Source organism: Oncorhynchus mykiss, chromosome 32 (assembly GCF_013265735.2).
Source record: "Oncorhynchus mykiss isolate Arlee chromosome 32, USDA_OmykA_1.1, whole genome shotgun sequence".
NCBI classification, from domain to species: domain Eukaryota; kingdom Metazoa; phylum Chordata; class Actinopteri; order Salmoniformes; family Salmonidae; genus Oncorhynchus; species Oncorhynchus mykiss.
In genome coordinates, this window is record NC_050572.1 from 30,031,607 (window position 1) to 30,052,818 (window position 21,212).

Consider the following 21,212-nt stretch of genomic DNA (forward strand, 5'->3'; position numbering starts at 1 on the left):
ACAACCACTGCAGCCCTAACTACAACAACTGCTGCTCCTACGACCACTGTAACTCCACAACCTACTACGACAACCAGTGCAGCTCCTACTACAACAACTGCTGTTCTAACGACCACAGTGACTGCAGCACCTTCTACATTAACTACAACTTCAGCACCTACGACAACCACAACAACAGCACCTACAACAACTGTAGCTGCCACGACAACTGCAGCTCTTGCAACAGCATTAACATCTACGACAACCACTGCAGCCGTAACAACAACAACTGCTGCTCCTACGACCACTACAGCTCCAGAACCTATTACGACAACCACTGCAGCTCCTGCTACAACAACTACAACAACTTCAGCTCCTACGACAACCACAACAACAGCACCTCCAACAACTGCTACTCCTACGACCACTGTAATTCCACAACCTACTACGACAACCAGTGCAGCTCCTACTACAACAACTGCTGTTCTAACGTCCACAGTGACTGCAGCACCTGCTACAATAACTACAACTTCAGCTCCTACGACAACCACAACCACAGCACCTCCAACAACTGTAGCTCCCACGATAACTGCAGCTCCTACAACAACTTTAGCATCTACTTCAACCACTGCAGCCCTAACTACAACAACTGCTGCTCCTACGACCACTGTAACTCCACAACCTACTACGACAGCCACGGCAGCTCTTACTACAACAACTACAACTTCAGCTCCTACGACAAGCACAACAACAGCACCTCCAACAACTGTAGCTCCCACGATAACTGCAGCTCCTACAACAGCTTTAGCATCTACGACAACCACTACAGCCCTAACAACAACAACTGCTGCTCCTACGACATCCACAACAACAGCACCTACTACAACACCTGCAGTTCCTACAACTGTAGCTCCCACGACCACTCCACCTGCTGTACTTACAACAACAATCACAACTACAGCTCCTGCTAAAACAATTGTAGCTTCAACTTCCACCACAGCAGCTGCCTCTAAGACAACCACTGCAGCCCTAACAACAACAATTGCTGCTCCTACGACCACTACAGCTCCAGAACCTATTACGACAACCACTGCAGCTCCTGCTACAACAACTACAACAACTTCAGCTCCTACGACAACCACAACAACAGCACCTACAACAACTGTAGCTCCCACGACAACTGCAGCTCCTACAACAGCTTTAGCATCTACGACAACCACTGCAGCCCTAACTACAACAACTGCTGCTCCTACGACCACTGCAACTCCACAACCTACTACAACAACTACAACTTCAGCTCCTACGACAACCTCAACAACAGCACCTACTACAACACCTGTAGTTCCTACAACTGAACCTCCCATGACCACTCCACCTGCTGTACTTACAACAACAATCACAACTACAGCTCCTGCTACAACATTTGTAGCTTCAACTTCCACCACAGCAGCTGCCTCTACGACAACCACTGCAGCCCTAACAACAACAATTGCTGCACCTACGACCACTACAGCTCCAGAACCTATTACGACAACCACTGCAGCTCCTGCTACAACAACTACAATTTCAGCTCCTACTACAACAACAGCACCTCCAACAACTGTAGCTCCCACGACAACTGCAGCTCCTACAACAGCTTTAGCATCTACGACAACCACTGCAGCCCTAACAACAACAACTGCTGCTCCTACGACCACTACATCTCCAGAACCTATTACGACAACCACTGCAGCTCCTGCTACAACAACTACAACAACTACAACTTCAGCACCTACGACAACCACAACAACAGCACCTCCAACAACTGTAGCTCCCACGATAACTGCAGCTCCTACAACAGCTTTAGCATCTACAACAACCACTGCAGCCCTAACTACAACAACTGCTGCTCCTTCGACCACTGTAACTCCACAACCTACTACGACAACCAGTGCAGCTCCTACTACAACAACTGCTGTTCTAACGACCACAGTGACTGCAGCACCTTCTACAATAACTACAACTTCAGCACCTACGACAACCACAACAACAGCACCTCCAACAACTGTAGCTCCCACGATAACTGCAGCTCCTACAACAGCTTTAGCATCTACAACAACCACTGCAGCCCTAACTACAACAACTGCTGCTCCTCCGACCACTGTAACTCCACAACCTACTACGACAACCAGTGCAGCTCCTACTACAACAACTGCTGTTCTAACGACCACAGTGACTGCAGCACCTTCTACAATAACTACAACTTCAGCACCTACGACAACCACAACAACAGCACCTACAACAACTGTAGCTGCCACGACAACTGCAGCTCCTGCAACAGCATTAGCATCTACGACAACCACTGCAGCCCTAACAACAACAACTGCTGCTCCTACGACCACTACAGCTCCAGAACCTATTACGACAACCACTGCAGCTCCTGCTACAACAACTACAACTTCAGCTCCTACGACAACCACAACAACAGCACCTCCAACAACTGTAGCTCCCACGATAACTGCAGCTCCTACAACAGCTTTAGCATCTACAACAACCACTGCAGCCCTAACTACAACAACTGCTGCTCCTACGACCACTGTAACTCCACAACCTACTACGACAACCAGTGCAGCTCCTACTACAACAACTGCTGTTCTAACGACCACAGTGACTGCAGCACCTTCTACAATAACTACAACTTCAGCACCTACGACAACCACAACAACAGCACCTACAACAACTGTAGCTGCCACGACAACTGCAGCTCCTGCAACAGCATTAGCATCTACGACAACCACTGCAGCCCTAACAACAACAACTGCTGCTCCTACGACCACTACAGCTCCAGAACCTATTACGACAACAACTGCAGCTCCTGCTACAACAACTACAACAACTACAACTTCAGCTCCTACGACAACCACAACAACAGCACCTCCAACAACTGCTGCTCCTACGAGCACTGTAACTCCACAACCTACTTCGACAACCAGTGCAGCTCCTACTACAACAACTGCTGTTCTAACGACCACGGTGACTGCAGCACCTTCTACAATAACTACAACTTCAGCTCCTAAGACAACCACAACAACAGCACCTACATCAACTGTAGTTCCCATGACAACTGTAGCTCCTATAACAGCTTTAGCATCTACGACAACCACTGCAGCCCTAACAACAACAATTGCTGCTCCTACGACCACTACAGCTCCAGAACCTATTACGACAACCAGTGCAGCTCCTGCTACAACAACTACAACAACTTCAGCTCCTACGACAACCACAACAACAGCACCTCCAACAACTGCTACTCCTACGACCACTGTAACTCCACAACCTACTACGACAACCAGTGCAGCTCCTACTACAACAACTGCTGTTCTAACGTCCACAGTGACTGCAGCATCTGCTACAATAACTACAACTTCAGCTCCTACGACAACCACAACCACAGCACCTCCAACAACTGTAGCTCCCACGATAACTGCAGCTCCTACAACAACTTTAGCATCTACTTCAACCACTGCAGCCCTAACTACAACAACTGCTGCTCTTACGACCACTGTAACTCCACGACCTACTACGACAGCCACGGCAGCTCTTACTACAACAACTACAACTTCAGCTCCTACGACAAGCACAACAACAGCACCTCCAACAACTGTAGCTCCCACGATAACTCCAGCTCCTACAACAGCTTTAGCATCTACGACAACCACTGCAGCCCTAACAACAACAACTGCTGCTCCTACGACATCCACAACAACAGCACCTACTACAACACCTGCAGTTCCTACAACTGTAGCTCCCACGACCACTCCACCTGCTGTACTTACAACAACAATCACAACTACAGCTCCTGCTACAACAATTGTAGCTTCAACTTCCACCACAGCAGCTGCCTCTAAGACAACCACTGCAGCCCTAACAACAACAATTGCTGCTCCTACGACCACTACAGCTCCAGAACCTATTACGACAACCACTGCAGCTCCTGCTACAACAACTACAACAACTTCAGCTCCTACGACAACCACAACAACAGCACCTACAACAACTGTAGCTCCCACAACAACTGCAGCTCCTACAACAGCTTTAGCATCTATGACAACCACTGCAGCCCTAACTACAACAACTGCTGCTCCTACGACCACTGCAACTCCACAACCTACTACAACAACTACAACTTCAGCTCCTACGACAACCACAACAACAGCACCTACTACAACACCTGTAGTTCCTACAACTGAACCTCCCATGACCACTCCACCTGCTGTACTTACAACAACAATCACAACTACAGCTCCTGCTACAACAATTGTAGCTTCAACTTCCACCACAGCAGCTGCCTCTACGACAACCACTGCAGCCCTAACAACAACAATTGCTGTACCTACGACCACTACAGCTCCAGAACCTATTACGACAACCACTGCAGCTCCTGCTACAACAACTACAATTTCAGATCCTACTACAACAACAGCACCTCCAACAACTGTAGCTCCCACGACAACTGCATCTCCTACAACAGCTTTAGCATCTACAACAACCACTGCAGCCCTAACTACAACAACTGCTGCTCCTACGACCACTACAGCTCCAGAACCTATTACGACAACCACTGCAGCTCCTGCTACAACAACTACAACTTCAGCACCTACGACAACCACAACAACAGCACCTACAACAACTGTAGCTGCCACGACAACTGCAGCTCCTGCAACAGCATTAGCATCTACGACAACCACTGCAGCCCTAACAACAACAACTGCTGCTCCTACGACCACTACAGCTCCAGAACCTATTACGACAACCACTGCAGCTCCTGCTACAACAACTACAACAACTACAACTTCAGCACCTTCGACAACCACAACAACAGCACCTCCAACAACTGTAGCTCCCACGATAACTGCAGCTCCTACAACAGCTTTAGCATCTACAACAACCACTGCAGCCCTAACTACAACAACTGCTGCTCCTACGACCACTGTAACTCCACAACCTACTACGACAACCAGTGCAGCTCCTACTACAACAACTGCCGTTCTAACGACCACAGTGACTGCAGCACCTTCTACAGTAACTACAACTTCAGCACCTACGACAACCACAACAACAGCACATACAACAACTGTAGCTGCCACGACAACTGCAGTTCTTGCAACAGCATTAACATCTACGACAACCACTGCAGCCCTAACAACAACAACTGCTGCTCCTACGACCACTACAGCTCCAGAACCTATTACGACAACCACTGCAGCTCCTGCTACAACAACTACAACAACTACAACTTCAGCTCCTACGACAACCACAACAACAGCACCTACAACAACTGTAGCTGCCATGACAACTGTAGCTCCTATAACAGCTTTAGCATCTACGACAACCACTGCAGCCCTAACAACAACAATTGCTGCTCCTACGACCACTACAGCTCCAGATCCTACTACGACAACCAGTGCAGCTCCTACTACAACAACTGCTGTTCTAACGTCCACAGTGACTGCAGCACCTGCTACAATAACTACAGCTTCAGCTCCTACGACAACCACAACCACAGCACCTCCAACAACTGTAGCGCCCACGATAACTGCAGCTCCTACAACAACTTTAGCATCTACTTCAACCACTGCAGCCCTAACTACAACAACTGCTGCTCCTACGACCACTGTAACTCCACGACCTACTACGACAGCCACGGCAGCTCTTACTACAACAACTACAACTTCAGCTCCTACGACAAGCACAACAACAGCACCTCCAACAACTGTAGCTCCCACGATAACTGCAGCTCCTACAACAGCTTTAGCATCTACGACAACCACTGCAGCCCTAACAACAACAACTGCTGCTCCTACGACATCCACAACAACAGCACCTACTACAACACCTGCAGTTCCTACAACTGTAGCTCCCACGACCACTCCACCTGCTGTACTTACAACAACAATCACAACTACAGCTCCTGCTAAAACAATTGTAGCTTCAACTTCCACCACAGCAGCTGCCTCTAAGACAACCACTGCAGCCCTAACAACAACAATTGCTGCTCCTACGACCACTACAGCTCCAGAACCTATTACGACAACCACTGCAGCTCCTGCTACAACAACTACAACAACTTCAGCTCCTACGACAACCACAACAACAGCACCTACAACAACTGTAGCTCCCACGACAACTGCAGCTCCTACAACAGCTTTAGCATCTACGACAACCACTGCAGCCCTAACTACAACAACTGCTGCTCCTACGACCACTGCAACTCCACAACCTACTACAACAACTACAACTTCAGCTCCTACGACAACCTCAACAACAGCACCTACTACAACACCTGTAGTTCCTACAACTGAACCTCCCATGACCACTCCACCTGCTGTACTTACAACAACAATCACAACTACAGCTCCTGCTACAACATTTGTAGCTTCAACTTCCACCACAGCAGCTGCCTCTACGACAACCACTGCAGCCCTAACAACAACAATTGCTGCACCTACGACCACTACAGCTCCAGAACCTATTACGACAACCACTGCAGCTCCTGCTACAACAACTACAATTTCAGCTCCTACTACAACAACAGCACCTCCAACAACTGTAGCTCCCACGACAACTGCAGCTCCTACAACAGCTTTAGCATCTACGACAACCACTGCAGCCCTAACAACAACAACTGCTGCTCCTACGACCACTACAGCTCCAGAACCTATTACGACAACCACTGCAGCTCCTGCTACAACAACTACAACAACTACAACTTCAGCACCTACGACAACCACAACAACAGCACCTCCAACAACTGTAGCTCCCACGATAACTGCAGCTCCTACAACAGCTTTAGCATCTACAACAACCACTGCAGCCCTAACTACAACAACTGCTGCTCCTTCGACCACTGTAACTCCACAACCTACTACGACAACCAGTGCAGCTCCTACTACAACAACTGCTGTTCTAACGACCACAGTGACTGCAGCACCTTCTACAATAACTACAACTTCAGCACCTACGACAACCACAACAACAGCACCTACAACAACTGTAGCTGCCACGACAACTGCAGCTCCTGCAACAGCATTAGCATCTACGACAACCACTGCAGCCCTAACAACAACAACTGCTGCTCCTACGACCACTACAGCTCCAGAACCTATTACGACAACCACTGCAGCTCCTGCTACAACAACTACAACTTCAGCTCCTACGACAACCACAACAACATCACCTCCAACAACTGTAGCTCCCACGATAACTGCAGCTCCTACAACAGCTTTAGCATCTACAACAACAACTGCAGCCCTAACTACAACAACTGCTGCTCCTACGACCACTGTAACTCCACAACCTACTACGACAACCAGTGCAGCTCCTACTACAACAACTGCTGTTCTAACGACCACAGTGACTGCAGCACCTTCTACAATAACTACAACTTCAGCACCTACGACAACCACAACAACAGCACCTACAACAACTGTAGCTGCCACGACAACTGCAGCTCCTGCAACAGCATTAGCATCTACGACAACCACTGCAGCCCTAACAACAACAACTGCTGCTCCTACGACCACTACAGCTCCAGAACCTATTACGACAACCACTGCAGCTCCTGCTACAACAACTACAACAACTACAACTTCAGCTCCTACGACAACCACAACAACAGCACCTCCAACAACTGCTGTTCCTACGAGCACTGTAACTCCACAACCTACTTCGACAACCAGTGCAGCTCCTACTACAACAACTGCTGTTCTAACGACCACGGTGACTGCAGCACCTTCTACAATAACTACAACTTCAGCTCCTACGACAACCACAACAACAGCACCTACATCAACTGTAGTTCCCATGACAACTGTAGCTCCTATAACAGCTTTAGCATCTACGACAACCACTGCAGCCCTAACAACAACAATTGCTGCTCCTACGACCACTACAGCTCCAGAACCTATTACGACAACCAGTGCAGCTCCTGCTACAACAACTACAACAACTTCAGCTCCTACGACAACCACAACAACGGCACCTCCAATAACTGCTACTCCTACGACCACTGTAACTACACAACCTACTACGACAACCAGTGCAGCTCCTACTACAACAACTGCTGTTCTAACGTCCACAGTGACTGCAGCATCTGCTACAATAACTACAACTTCAGCTCCTACGACAACCACAACCACAGCACCTCCAACAACTGTAGCTCCCACGATAACTGCAGCTCCTACAACAACTTTAGCATCTACTTCAACCACTGCAGCCCTAACTACAACAACTGCTGCTCTTACGACCACTGTAACTCCACGACCTACTACGACAGCCACGGCAGCTCTTACTACAACAACTACAACTTCAGCTCCTACGACAAGCACAACAACAGCACCTCCAACAACTGTAGCTCCCACGATAACTCCAGCTCCTACAACAGCTTTAGCATCTACGACAACCACTGCAGCCATAACAACAACAACTGCTGCTCCTACGACATCCACAACAACAGCACCTACTACAACACCTGCAGTTCCTACAACTGTAGCTCCCACGACCACTCCACCTGCTGTACTTACAACAACAATCACAACTACAGCTCGTGCTACAACAATTGTAGCTTCAACTTCCACCACAGCAGCTGCCTCTAAGACAACCACTGCAGCCCTAACAACAACAATTGCTGCTCCTACGACCACTACAGCTCCAGAACCTATTACGACAACCACTGCAGCTCCTGCTACAACATCTACAACAACTTCAGCTCCTACGACAACCACAACAACAGCACCTACAACAACTGTAGCTCCCACAACAACTGCAGCTCCTACAACAGCTTTAGCATCTACAACAACCACTGCAGCCCTAACTACAACAACTGCTGCTCCTACGACCACTGCAACTCCACAACCTACTACAACAACTACAACTTCAGCTCCTACGACAACCACAACAACAGCACCTACTACAACACCTGTAGTTCCTACAACTGAACCTCCCATGACCACTCCACCTGCTGTACTTACAACAACAATCACAACTACAGCTCCTGCTACAACAATTGTAGCTTCAACTTCCACCACAGCAGCTGCCTCTACGACAACCACTGCAGCCCTAACAACAACAATTGCTGTACCTACGACCACTACAGCTCCAGAACCTATTACGACAACCACTGCAGCTCCTGCTACAACAACTACAATTTCAGCTCCTACTACAACAACAGCACCTCCAACAACTGTAGCTCCCACGACAACTGCATCTCCTACAACAGCTTTAGCATCTACGACAACCACTGCAGCCCTAACAACAACAACTGCTGCTCCTATGACCACTACAGCTCCAGAACCTATTACGACAACCACTGCAGCTCCTGCTACAACAACTACAACTTCAGCACCTACGACAACCACAACAACAGCACCTCCAACAACTGTAGCTCCCACGATAACTGCAGCTCCTACAGCAGCTTTAGCATCAACAACAACCACTGCAGCCCTAACTACAACAACTGCTGCTCCTACGACCACTGTAACTCCACAACCTACTACGACAACCAGTGCAGCTCCTACTACAACAACTGCTGTTCTAACGACCACAGTGACTGCAGCACCTTCTACAATAACTACAACTTCAGCACCTACGACAACCACAACAACAGCACCTACAACAACTGTAGCTGCCACGACAACTGCAGCTCCTGCAACAGCATTAGCATCTACGACAACCACTGCAGCCCTAACAACAACAACTGCTGCTCCTACGACCACTACAGCTCCAGAACCTATTACGACAACCACTGCAGCTCCTGCTACAACAACTACAACAACTACAACTTCAGCACCTACGACAACCACAACAACAGCACCTCCAACAACTGTAGCTCCCACGATAACTGCAGCTCCTACAACAGCTTTAGCATCTACAACAACCACTGCAGCCCTAACTACAACAACTGCTGCTCCTACGACCACTGAAACTCCACAACCTACTACGACAACCAGTGCAGCTCCTACTACAACAACTGCTGTTCTAACGACCACAGTGACTGCAGCACCTTCTACAATAACTACAACTTCAGCACCTACGACAACCACAACAACAGCACCTACAACAACTGTAGCTGCCATGACAACTGCAGCTCCTGCAACAGCATTAGCATCTACGACAACCACTGCAGCCCTAACAACAACAACTGCTGCTCCTACGACCACTACAGCTCCAGAACCTATTACGACAACCACTGCATCTCCTGCTACAACAACTACAACAACTACAACTTCAGCTCCTACGACAACCACAACAACAGCACCTCCAACAACTGCTGCTCCTACGAGCACTGTAACTCCACAACCTACTTCGACAACCAGTGCAGCTCCTACTACAACAACTGCTGTTCTAACGACCACGGTGACTGCAGCACCTTCTACAATAACTACAACTTCAGCTCCTACGACAACCACAACAACAGCACCTACATCAACTGTAGTTCCCATGACAACTGTAGCTCCTATAACAGCTTTAGCATCTACGACAACCACTGCAGCCCTAACAACAACAATTGCTGCTCCTACGACCACTACAGCTCCAGAACCTATTACGACAACCACTGCAGCTCCTGCTACAACAACTACAACAACTTCAGCTCCTACGACAACCACAACAACAGCACCTCCAATAACTGCTACTCCTACGACCACTGTAACTACACAACCTACTACGACAACCAGTGCAGCTCCTACTACAACAACTGCTGTTCTAACGTCCACAGTGACTGCAGCTTCTGCTACAATATCTACAACTTCAGCTCCTACGACAACCACAACCACAGCACCTCCAACAACTGTAGCTCCCACGATAACTGTAGCTCCTACAACAACTTTAGCATCTACTTCAACCACTGCAGCCCTAACTACAACAACTGCTGCTCTTACGACCACTGTAACTCCACGACCTACTACGACAGCCACGGCAGCTCTTACTACAACAACTACAACTTCAGCTCCTACGACAAGCACAACAACAGCACCTCCAACAACTGTAGCTCCCACGATAACTCCAGCTCCTACAACAGCTTTAGCATCTACGACAACCACTGCAGCCCTAACAACAACAACTGCTGCTCCTACGACATCCACAACAACAGCACCTACTACAACACCTGCAGTTCCTACAACTGTAGCTCCCACGACCACTCCACCTGCTGTACTTACAACAACAATCACAACTACAGCTCGTGCTACAACAATTGTAGCTTCAACTTCCACCACAGCAGCTGCCTCTAAGACAACCACTGCAGCCCTAACAACAACAATTGCTGCTCCTACGACCACTACAGCTCCAGAACCTATTACGACAACCACTGCAGCTCCTGCTACAACAACTACAACAACTTCAGCTCCTACGACAACCACAACAACAGCACCTACAACAACTGTAGCTCCCACAACAACTGCAGCTCCTACAACAGCTTTAGCATCTATGACAACCACTGCAGCCCTAACTACAACAACTGCTGCTCCTACGACCACTGCAACTCCACAACCTACTACAACAACTACAACTTCAGCTCCTACGACAACCACAACAACAGCACCTACTACAACACCTGTAGTTCCTACAACTGAACCTCCCATGACCACTCCACCTGCTGTACTTACAACAACAATCACAACTACAGCTCCTGCTACAACAATTGTAGCTTCAACTTCCACCACAGCAGCTGCCTCTACGACAACCACTGCAGCCCTAACAACAACAATTGCTGTACCTACGACCACTACAGCTCCAGAACCTATTACGACAACCACTGCAGCTCCTGCTACAACAACTACAATTTCAGCTCCTACTACAACAACAGCACCTCCAACAACTGTAGCTCCCACGACAACTGCATCTCCTACAACAGCTTTAGCATCTACGACAACCACTGCAGCCCTAACAACAACAACTGCTGCTCCTATGACCACTACAGCTCCAGAACCTATTACGACAACCACTGCAGCTCCTGCTACAACAACTACAACTTCAGCACCTACGACAACCACAACAACAGCACCTCCAACAACTGTAGCTCCCACGATAACTGCAGCTCCTACAACAGCTTTAGCATCTACAACAACCACTGCAGCCCTAACTACAACAACTGCTTCTCCTACGACCACTGTAACTCCACAACCTACTACGACAACCAGTGCAGCTCCTACTACAACAACTGCTGTTCTAACGACCACAGTGACTGCAGCACCTTCTACAATAACTACAACTTCAGCACCTACGACAACCACAACAACAGCACCTACAACAACTGTAGCTGCCACGACAACTGCAGCTCCTGCAACAGCTTTAGCATCTACGACAACCACTGCAGCCCTAACAACAACAACTGCTGCTCCTACGACCACTACAGCTCCAGAACCTATTACGACAACCACTGCAGCTCCTGCTACAACAACTACAACAACTACAACTTCAGCACCTACGACAACAACAACAACAGCACCTTCAACAACTGTAGCTCCCACGATAACTGCAGCTCCTACAACAGCTTTAGCATCTACAACAACCACTGCAGCCCTAACTACAACAACTGCTGCTCCTACGACCACTGAAACTCCACAACCTACTACGACAACCAGTGCAGCTCCTACTACAACAACTGCTGTTCTAACGACCACAGTGACTGCAGCACCTTCTACAATAACTACAACTTCAGCACCTACGACAACCACAACAACAGCACCTACAACAACTGTAGCTGCCATGACAACTGCAGCTCCTGCAACAGCATTAGCATCTACGACAACCACTGCAGCCCTAACAACAACAACTGCTGCTCCTACGACCACTACAGCTCCAGAACCTATTACGACAACCACTGCAGCTCCTGCTACAACAACTACAACAACTACAACTTCAGCACCTACGACAACCACAACAACAGCACCTCCAACAACTGTAGCTCCCACGATAACTGCAGCTCCTACAACAGCTTTAGCATCTACAACAACCACTGCAGCCCTAACTACAACAACTGCTGCTCCTACGACCACTGAAACTCCACAACCTACTACGACAACCAGTGCAGCTCCTACTACAACAACTGCTGTTCTAACGACCACAGTGACTGCAGCACCTTCTACAATAACTACAACTTCAGCACCTACGACAACCACAACAACAGCACCTACAACAACTGTAGCTGCCATGACAACTGCAGCTCCTGCAACAGCATTAGCATCTACGACAACCACTGCAGCCCTAACAACAACAACTGCTGCTCCTACGACCACTACAGCTCCAGAACCTATTACGACAACCACTGCATCTCCTGCTACAACAACTACAACAACTACAACTTCAGCTCCTACGACAACCACAACAACAGCACCTCCAACAACTGCTGCTCCTACGAGCACTGTAACTCCACAACCTACTTCGACAACCAGTGCAGCTCCTACTACAACAACTGCTGTTCTAACGACCACGGTGACTGCAGCACCTTCTACAATAACTACAACTTCAGCTCCTACGACAACCACAACAACAGCACCTACATCAACTGTAGTTCCCATGACAACTGTAGCTCCTATAACAGCTTTAGCATCTACGACAACCACTGCAGCCCTAACAACAACAATTGCTGCTCCTACGACCACTACAGCTCCAGAACCTATTACGACAACCACTGCAGCTCCTGCTACAACAACTACAACAACTTCAGCTCCTACGACAACCACAACAACAGCACCTCCAATAACTGCTACTCCTACGACCACTGTAACTACACAACCTACTACGACAACCAGTGCAGCTCCTACTACAACAACTGCTGTTCTAACGTCCACAGTGACTGCAGCATCTGCTACAATATCTACAACTTCAGCTCCTACGACAACCACAACCACAGCACCTCCAACAACTGTAGCTCCCACGATAACTGTAGCTCCTACAACAACTTTAGCATCTACTTCAACCACTGCAGCCCTAACTACAACAACTGCTGCTCTTACGACCACTGTAACTCCACGACCTACTACGACAGCCACGGCAGCTCTTACTACAACAACTACAACTTCAGCTCCTACGACAAGCACAACAACAGCACCTCCAACAACTGTAGCTCCCACGATAACTCCAGCTCCTACAACAGCTTTAGCATCTACGACAACCACTGCAGCCCTAACAACAACAACTGCTGCTCCTACGACATCCACAACAACAGCACCTACTACAACACCTGCAGTTCCTACAACTGTAGCTCCCACGACCACTCCACCTGCTGTACTTACAACAACAATCACAACTACAGCTCGTGCTACAACAATTGTAGCTTCAACTTCCACCACAGCAGCTGCCTCTAAGACAACCACTGCAGCCCTAACAACAACAATTGCTGCTCCTACGACCACTACAGCTCCAGAACCTATTACGACAACCACTGCAGCTCCTGCTACAACAACTACAACAACTTCAGCTCCTACGACAACCACAACAACAGCACCTACAACAACTGTAGCTCCCACAACAACTGCAGCTCCTACAACAGCTTTAGCATCTATGACAACCACTGCAGCCCTAACTACAACAACTGCTGCTCCTACGACCACTGCAACTCCACAACCTACTACAACAACTACAACTTCAGCTCCTACGACAACCACAACAACAGCACCTACTACAACACCTGTAGTTCCTACAACTGAACCTCCCATGACCACTCCACCTGCTGTACTTACAACAACAATCACAACTACAGCTCCTGCTACAACAATTGTAGCTTCAACTTCCACCACAGCAGCTGCCTCTACGACAACCACTGCAGCCCTAACAACAACAATTGCTGTACCTACGACCACTACAGCTCCAGAACCTATTACGACAACCACTGCAGCTCCTGCTACAACAACTACAATTTCAGCTCCTACTACAACAACAGCACCTCCAACAACTGTAGCTCCCACGACAACTGCATCTCCTACAACAGCTTTAGCATCTACGACAACCACTGCAGCCCTAACAACAACAACTGCTGCTCCTATGACCACTACAGCTCCAGAACCTATTACGACAACCACTGCAGCTCCTGCTACAACAACTACAACTTCAGCACCTACGACAACCACAACAACAGCACCTCCAACAACTGTAGCTCCCACGATAACTGCAGCTCCTACAACAGCTTTAGCATCTACAACAACCACTGCAGCCCTAACTACAACAACTGCTTCTCCTACGACCACTGTAACTCCACAACCTACTACGACAACCAGTGCAGCTCCTACTACAACAACTGCTGTTCTAACGACCACAGTGACTGCAGCACCTTCTACAATAACTACAACTTCAGCACCTACGACAACCACAACAACAGCACCTACAACAACTGTAGCTGCCACGACAACTGCAGCTCCTGCAACAGCTTTAGCATCTACGACAACCACTGCAGCCCTAACAACAACAACTGCTGCTCCTACGACCACTACAGCTCCAGAACCTATTACGACAACCACTGCAGCTCCTGCTACAACAACTACAACAACTACAACTTCAGCACCTACGACAACAACAACAACAGCACCTTCAACAACTGTAGCTCCCACGATAACTGCAGCTCCTACAACAGCTTTAGCATCTACAACAACCACTGCAGCCCTAACTACAACAACTGCTGCTCCTACGACCACTGAAACTCCACAACCTACTACGACAACCAGTGCAGCTCCTACTACAACAACTGCTGTTCTAACGACCACAGTGACTGCAGCACCTTCTACAATAACTACAACTTCAGCACCTACGACAACCACAACAACAGCACCTACAACAACTGTAGCTGCCATGACAACTGCAGCTCCTGCAACAGCATTAGCATCTACGACAACCACTGCAGCCCTAACAACAACAACTGTTGCTCCTACGACCACTACAGCTCCAGAACCTATTACGACAACCACTGCAGCTCCTGCTACAACAACTACAACAACTACAACTTCAGCTCCTACGACAACCACAACAACAGCACCTCCAACAACTGCTGCTCCTACGAGCACTGTAACTCCACAACCTACTTCGACAACCAGTGCAGCTCCTACTACAACAACTGCTGTTCTAACGACCACGGTGACTGCAGCACCTTCTACAATAACTACAACTTCAGCTCCTACGACAACCACAACAACAGCACCTACATCAACTGTAGTTCCCATGACAACTGTAGCTCCAATAACAGCTTTAGCATCTACGACAACCACTGCAGACCTAACAACAACAACTGCTGCTCCTACGACCACTACAGCTCCAGAACCTATTACGACAACCACTGCAGCTCCTGCTACAACAACTAAAACTTCAGCTCCTACGACAACCACAACCACAACAACAGCACCTCCAACAACTGTAGCTCCCACAACAACTGCAGCTCCTACAACAGCTTTAGCATCTACAACAATAACTGCAGCAGCTCCTGCTACAACAACTACAACAACTACAACTTCAGCTCCTACGACAACCACAACAACAGCACCTCCAACAACTGCTGCTCCTACGAGCACTGTAACTCCACAACCTACTTCGACAACCAGTGCAGCTCCTACTACAACAACTGCTGTTCTAACGACCACGGTGACTGCAGCACCTTCTACAATAACTACAACTTCAGCTCCTACGACAACCACAACAACAGCACCTACATCAACTGTAGTTCCCATGACAACTGTAGCTCCTATAACAATTTTAGCATCTACGACAACCACTGCAGACCTAACAACAACAACTGCTGCTCCTACGAACACTACAGCTCCAGAACCTATTACGACAACCACTGCAGCTCCTGCTACAACAACTACAACTTCAGCTCCTACGACAACCACAACAACAGCACCTCCAACAACTGTAGCTCCCACAACAACTGCGGCTCCTACAACAGCTTTAGCATCTACAACAACTGCAGCCCTAACAACAACAATTTCTACTCCTACGACCACTACAGCTCCAGAACCTATTACGACAACCACTGAAGCTCCTGCTACAACAACTACAACTTCAGCTCCTACGACAACCACAACAACAGCACCTCCAACAACTGTAGCTCCCACGATAACTGCAGCTCCTACAACAGCTTTAGCATCTACAACAACCACTGCAGCCCTAACTACAAAAACTGCTGTTCCTACGACCACTGTAACTCCACAACCTACTATGACAACCAGTGCAGCTCCTACTACAACAACTGCTGTTCTAACGACCACAGTGACTGCAGCACCTTCTACAATAACTACAACTTCAGCACCTACGACAACCACAACAACAGCACCTACAACAACTGTAGCTGCCACGACAACTGCAGCTCCTGCAACAGCATTAGCATCTACGACAACCACTGCAGCCCTAACAACAACAACTGCTGCTCCTACGACCACTACAGCTCCAGAACCTATTACGACAACCACTGCAGCTCCTGCTACAACAACTACAACAACTACAACTTCAGCACCTACGACAACCACAACAACAGCACCTCCAACAACTGTAGCTCCTACGATAACTGCAGCTCCTACAACAGCTTTAGCATCTACAACAACCACTGCAGCCCTAACTACAACAACTGCTGCTCCTACGACCACTGTAACTCCACAACCTACTACGACAACCAGTGCAGCTCCTACTACAACAACTGCTGTTCTAACGACCACAGTGACTGCAGCACCTTCTACAATAACTGCAACTTCAGCACCTACGACAACCACAACAACAGCACCTACAACAACTGTAGCTGCCACGACAACTGCAGCTCCTGCAACAGCATTAGCATCTACGACAACCACTGCAGCCCTAACAACAACAACTGCTGCTCCTACGACCACTACAGCTCCAGAACCTATTACGACAACCACTGCAGCTCCTGCTACAACAACTACAACAACTACAACTTCAGCACCTACGACAACCACAACAACAGCACCTCCAACAACTGTAGCTCCCACGATAACTGCAGCTCCTACAACAGCTTTAGCATCTACAACAACCACTGCAGCCCTAACTACAACAACTGCTGCTCCTACGACCACTGTAACTCCACAACCTACTACGACAACCAGTGCAGCTCCTACTACAACAACTGCTGTTCTAACGACCACAGTGACTGCAGCACCTTCTACAATAACTACAACTTCAGCACCTACGACAACCACAACAACAGCACCTACAACAACTGTAGCTGCCACGACAACTGCAGCTCCTGCAACAGCATTAGCATCTACGACAACCACTGTAGCCCTAACAACAACAACTGCTGCTCCTACGACCACTACAGCTCCAGAAACTATTACGACAACCACTGCAGCTCCTGCTACAACAACTACAACAACTACAACTTCAGCTCCTACGACAACCACAACAACAGCACCTCCAACAACTGTAGCTCCCACGATAACTGCAGCTCCTACAACAGCTTTAGCATCTACAACAACCACTGCAGCCCTAACTACAACAACTGCTGCTCCTACGACCACTGAAACTCCACAACCTACTACGACAACCAGTGCAGCTCCTACTACAACAACTGCTGTTCTAACGACCACAGTGACTGCAGCACCTTCTACAATAACTACAACTTCAGCACCTACGACAACCACAACAACAGCACCTACAACAACTGTAGCTGCCATGACAACTGCAGCTCCTGCAACAGCATTAGCATCTACGACAACCACTGCAGCCCTAACAACAACAACTGCTGCTCCTACGACCACTACAGCTCCAGAACCTATTACGACAACCACTGCAGCTCCTGCTACAACAACTACAACAACTACAACTTCAGCTCCTACGACAACCACAACAACATCACCTCCAACAACTGCTGCTCCTACGACCACTGTAACTCCACAACCTACTTCGACAACCAGTGCAGCTCCTACTACAACAACTGCTGTTCTAACGACCACGGTGACTGCAGCACCTTCTACAATAACTACAACTTCAGCTCCTACGACAACCACAACAACAGCACCTACATCAACTGTAGTTCCCATGACAACTGTAGCTCCAATAACAGCTTTAGCATCTACGACAACCACTGCAGCCCTAACAACAACAACTGCTGCTCCTACGACCACTACAGCTCCAGAACCTATTACGACAACCACTGCAGCTCCTGCTACAACAACTAAAACTTCAGCTCCTACGACAACCACAACCACAACAACAGCACCTCCAACAACTGTAGCTCCCACAACAACTGCAGCTCCTACAACAGCTTTAGCATCTACAACAACAACTGCAGCAGCTCCTGCTACAACAACTACAACAACTACAACTTCAGCTCCTACGACAACCACAACAACAGCACCTCCAACAACTGCTGCTCCTACGAGCACTGTAACTCCACAACCTACTTCGACAACCAGTGCAGCTCCTACTACAACAACTGCTGTTCTAACGACCACGATGACTGCAGCACCTTCTACAATAACTACAACTTCAGCTCCTACGACAACCACAACAACAGCACCTACATCAACTGTAGTTCCCATGACAACTGTAGCTCCTATAACAGCTTTAGCATCTATGACAACCACTGCAGACCTAACAACAACAACTGCTGCTCCTACGACCACTACAGCTCCAGAACCTATTACGACAACCACTGCAGCTCCTGCTACAACAACTACAACTTCAGCTCCTACGACAACCACAACAACAGCACCTCCAACAACTGTAGCTCCCACAACAACTGCGGCTCCTACAACAGCTTTAGCATCTACAACAACTGCAGCCCTAACAACAACAATTTCTACTCCTACGACCACTACAGCTCCAGAACCTATTACGACAACCACTGAAGCTCCTGCTACAACAACTACAACTTCAGCTCCTACGACAACCACAACAACAGCACCTCCAACAACTGTAGCTCCCACGATAACTGCAGCTCCTACAACAGCTTTAGCATCTACAAAAACCACTGCAGTCCTAACTACAACAACTGCTGCTGCTACGACCACTGTAACTCCACAACCTACTACGACAACCAGTGCAGCTCCTACTACAACAACTGCTGTTCTAACGACCACAGTGACTGCAGCACCTTCTACAATAACTACAACTTCAGCACCTACGACAACCACAACAACAGCACCTACAACAGCTGTAGCTGCCATGACAACTGCAGCTCCTGCAACAGCATTAGCATCTACGACAACCACTGCAGCCCTAACAACAACAACTGTTGCTCCCACGACCACTACAGCTCCAGAACCTATTACGACAACCACTGCAGCTCCTGCTACAACAACTACAACAACTACAACTTCAGCTCCTACGACAACCACAACAACAGCACCTCCAACAACTGCTGCTCCTACGAGCACTGTAACTCCACAACCTACTTCGACAACCAGTGCAGCTCCTACTACAACAACTGCTGTTCTAACGACCACGGTGACTGCAGCACCTTCTACAATAACTACAACTTCAGCTCCTACGACAACCACAACAACAGCACCTACATCAACTGTAGTTCCCATGACAACTGTAGCTCCAATAACAGCTTTAGCATCTACGACAACCACTGCAGACCTAACAACAACAACTGCTGCTCCTACGACCACTACAGCTCCAGAACCTATTACGACAACCACTGCAGCTCCTGCTACAACAACTAAAACTTCAGCTCCTACGACAACCACAACCACAACAACAGCACCTCCAACAACTGTAGCTCCCACAACAACTGCAGCTCCTACAACAGCTTTAGCATCTACAACAACAACTGCAGCAGCTCCTGCTACAACAACTACAACAACTACAACTTCAGCTCCTACGACAACCACAACAACAGCACCTCCAACAACTGCTGCTCCTACGAGCACTGTAACTCCACAACCTACTTCGACAACCAGTGCAGCTCCTACTACAACTACTGCTGTTCTAGCGACCACGGTGACTGCAGCACTTTCTACAATAACTACAACTTCAGCTCCTACGACAACCACAACAACAGCACCTACATCAACTGTAGTTCCCATGACAACTGTAGCTCCTATAACAATTTTAGCATCTACGACAACCACTGCAGACCTAACAACAACAACTGCTGCTCCTACGACCACTACAGCTCCAGAACCTATTACGACAACCACTGCAGCTCCTGCTACAACAACTACAACTTCAGCTCCTACGACAACCACAACAACAGCACCTCCAACAACTGTAGCTCCCACAACAACTGCGGCTCCTACAACAGCTTT

General features: G+C 48.4%; 1 protein-coding gene across 1 annotated transcript; it reads left to right on the forward strand.

Annotated features, from left to right (window-relative positions):
- Nucleotides 1–453, forward strand: LOC118946498 (integumentary mucin C.1-like; the record flags this gene model as incomplete). Its single annotated transcript, XM_036971564.1, has 1 exon — nt 1–453. A coding segment is annotated over one exon (453 nt), but the record flags the coding sequence as incomplete, so codon positions are not given.
- Between the last annotated feature and the right edge of the window lie 20,759 nt (nt 454–21,212).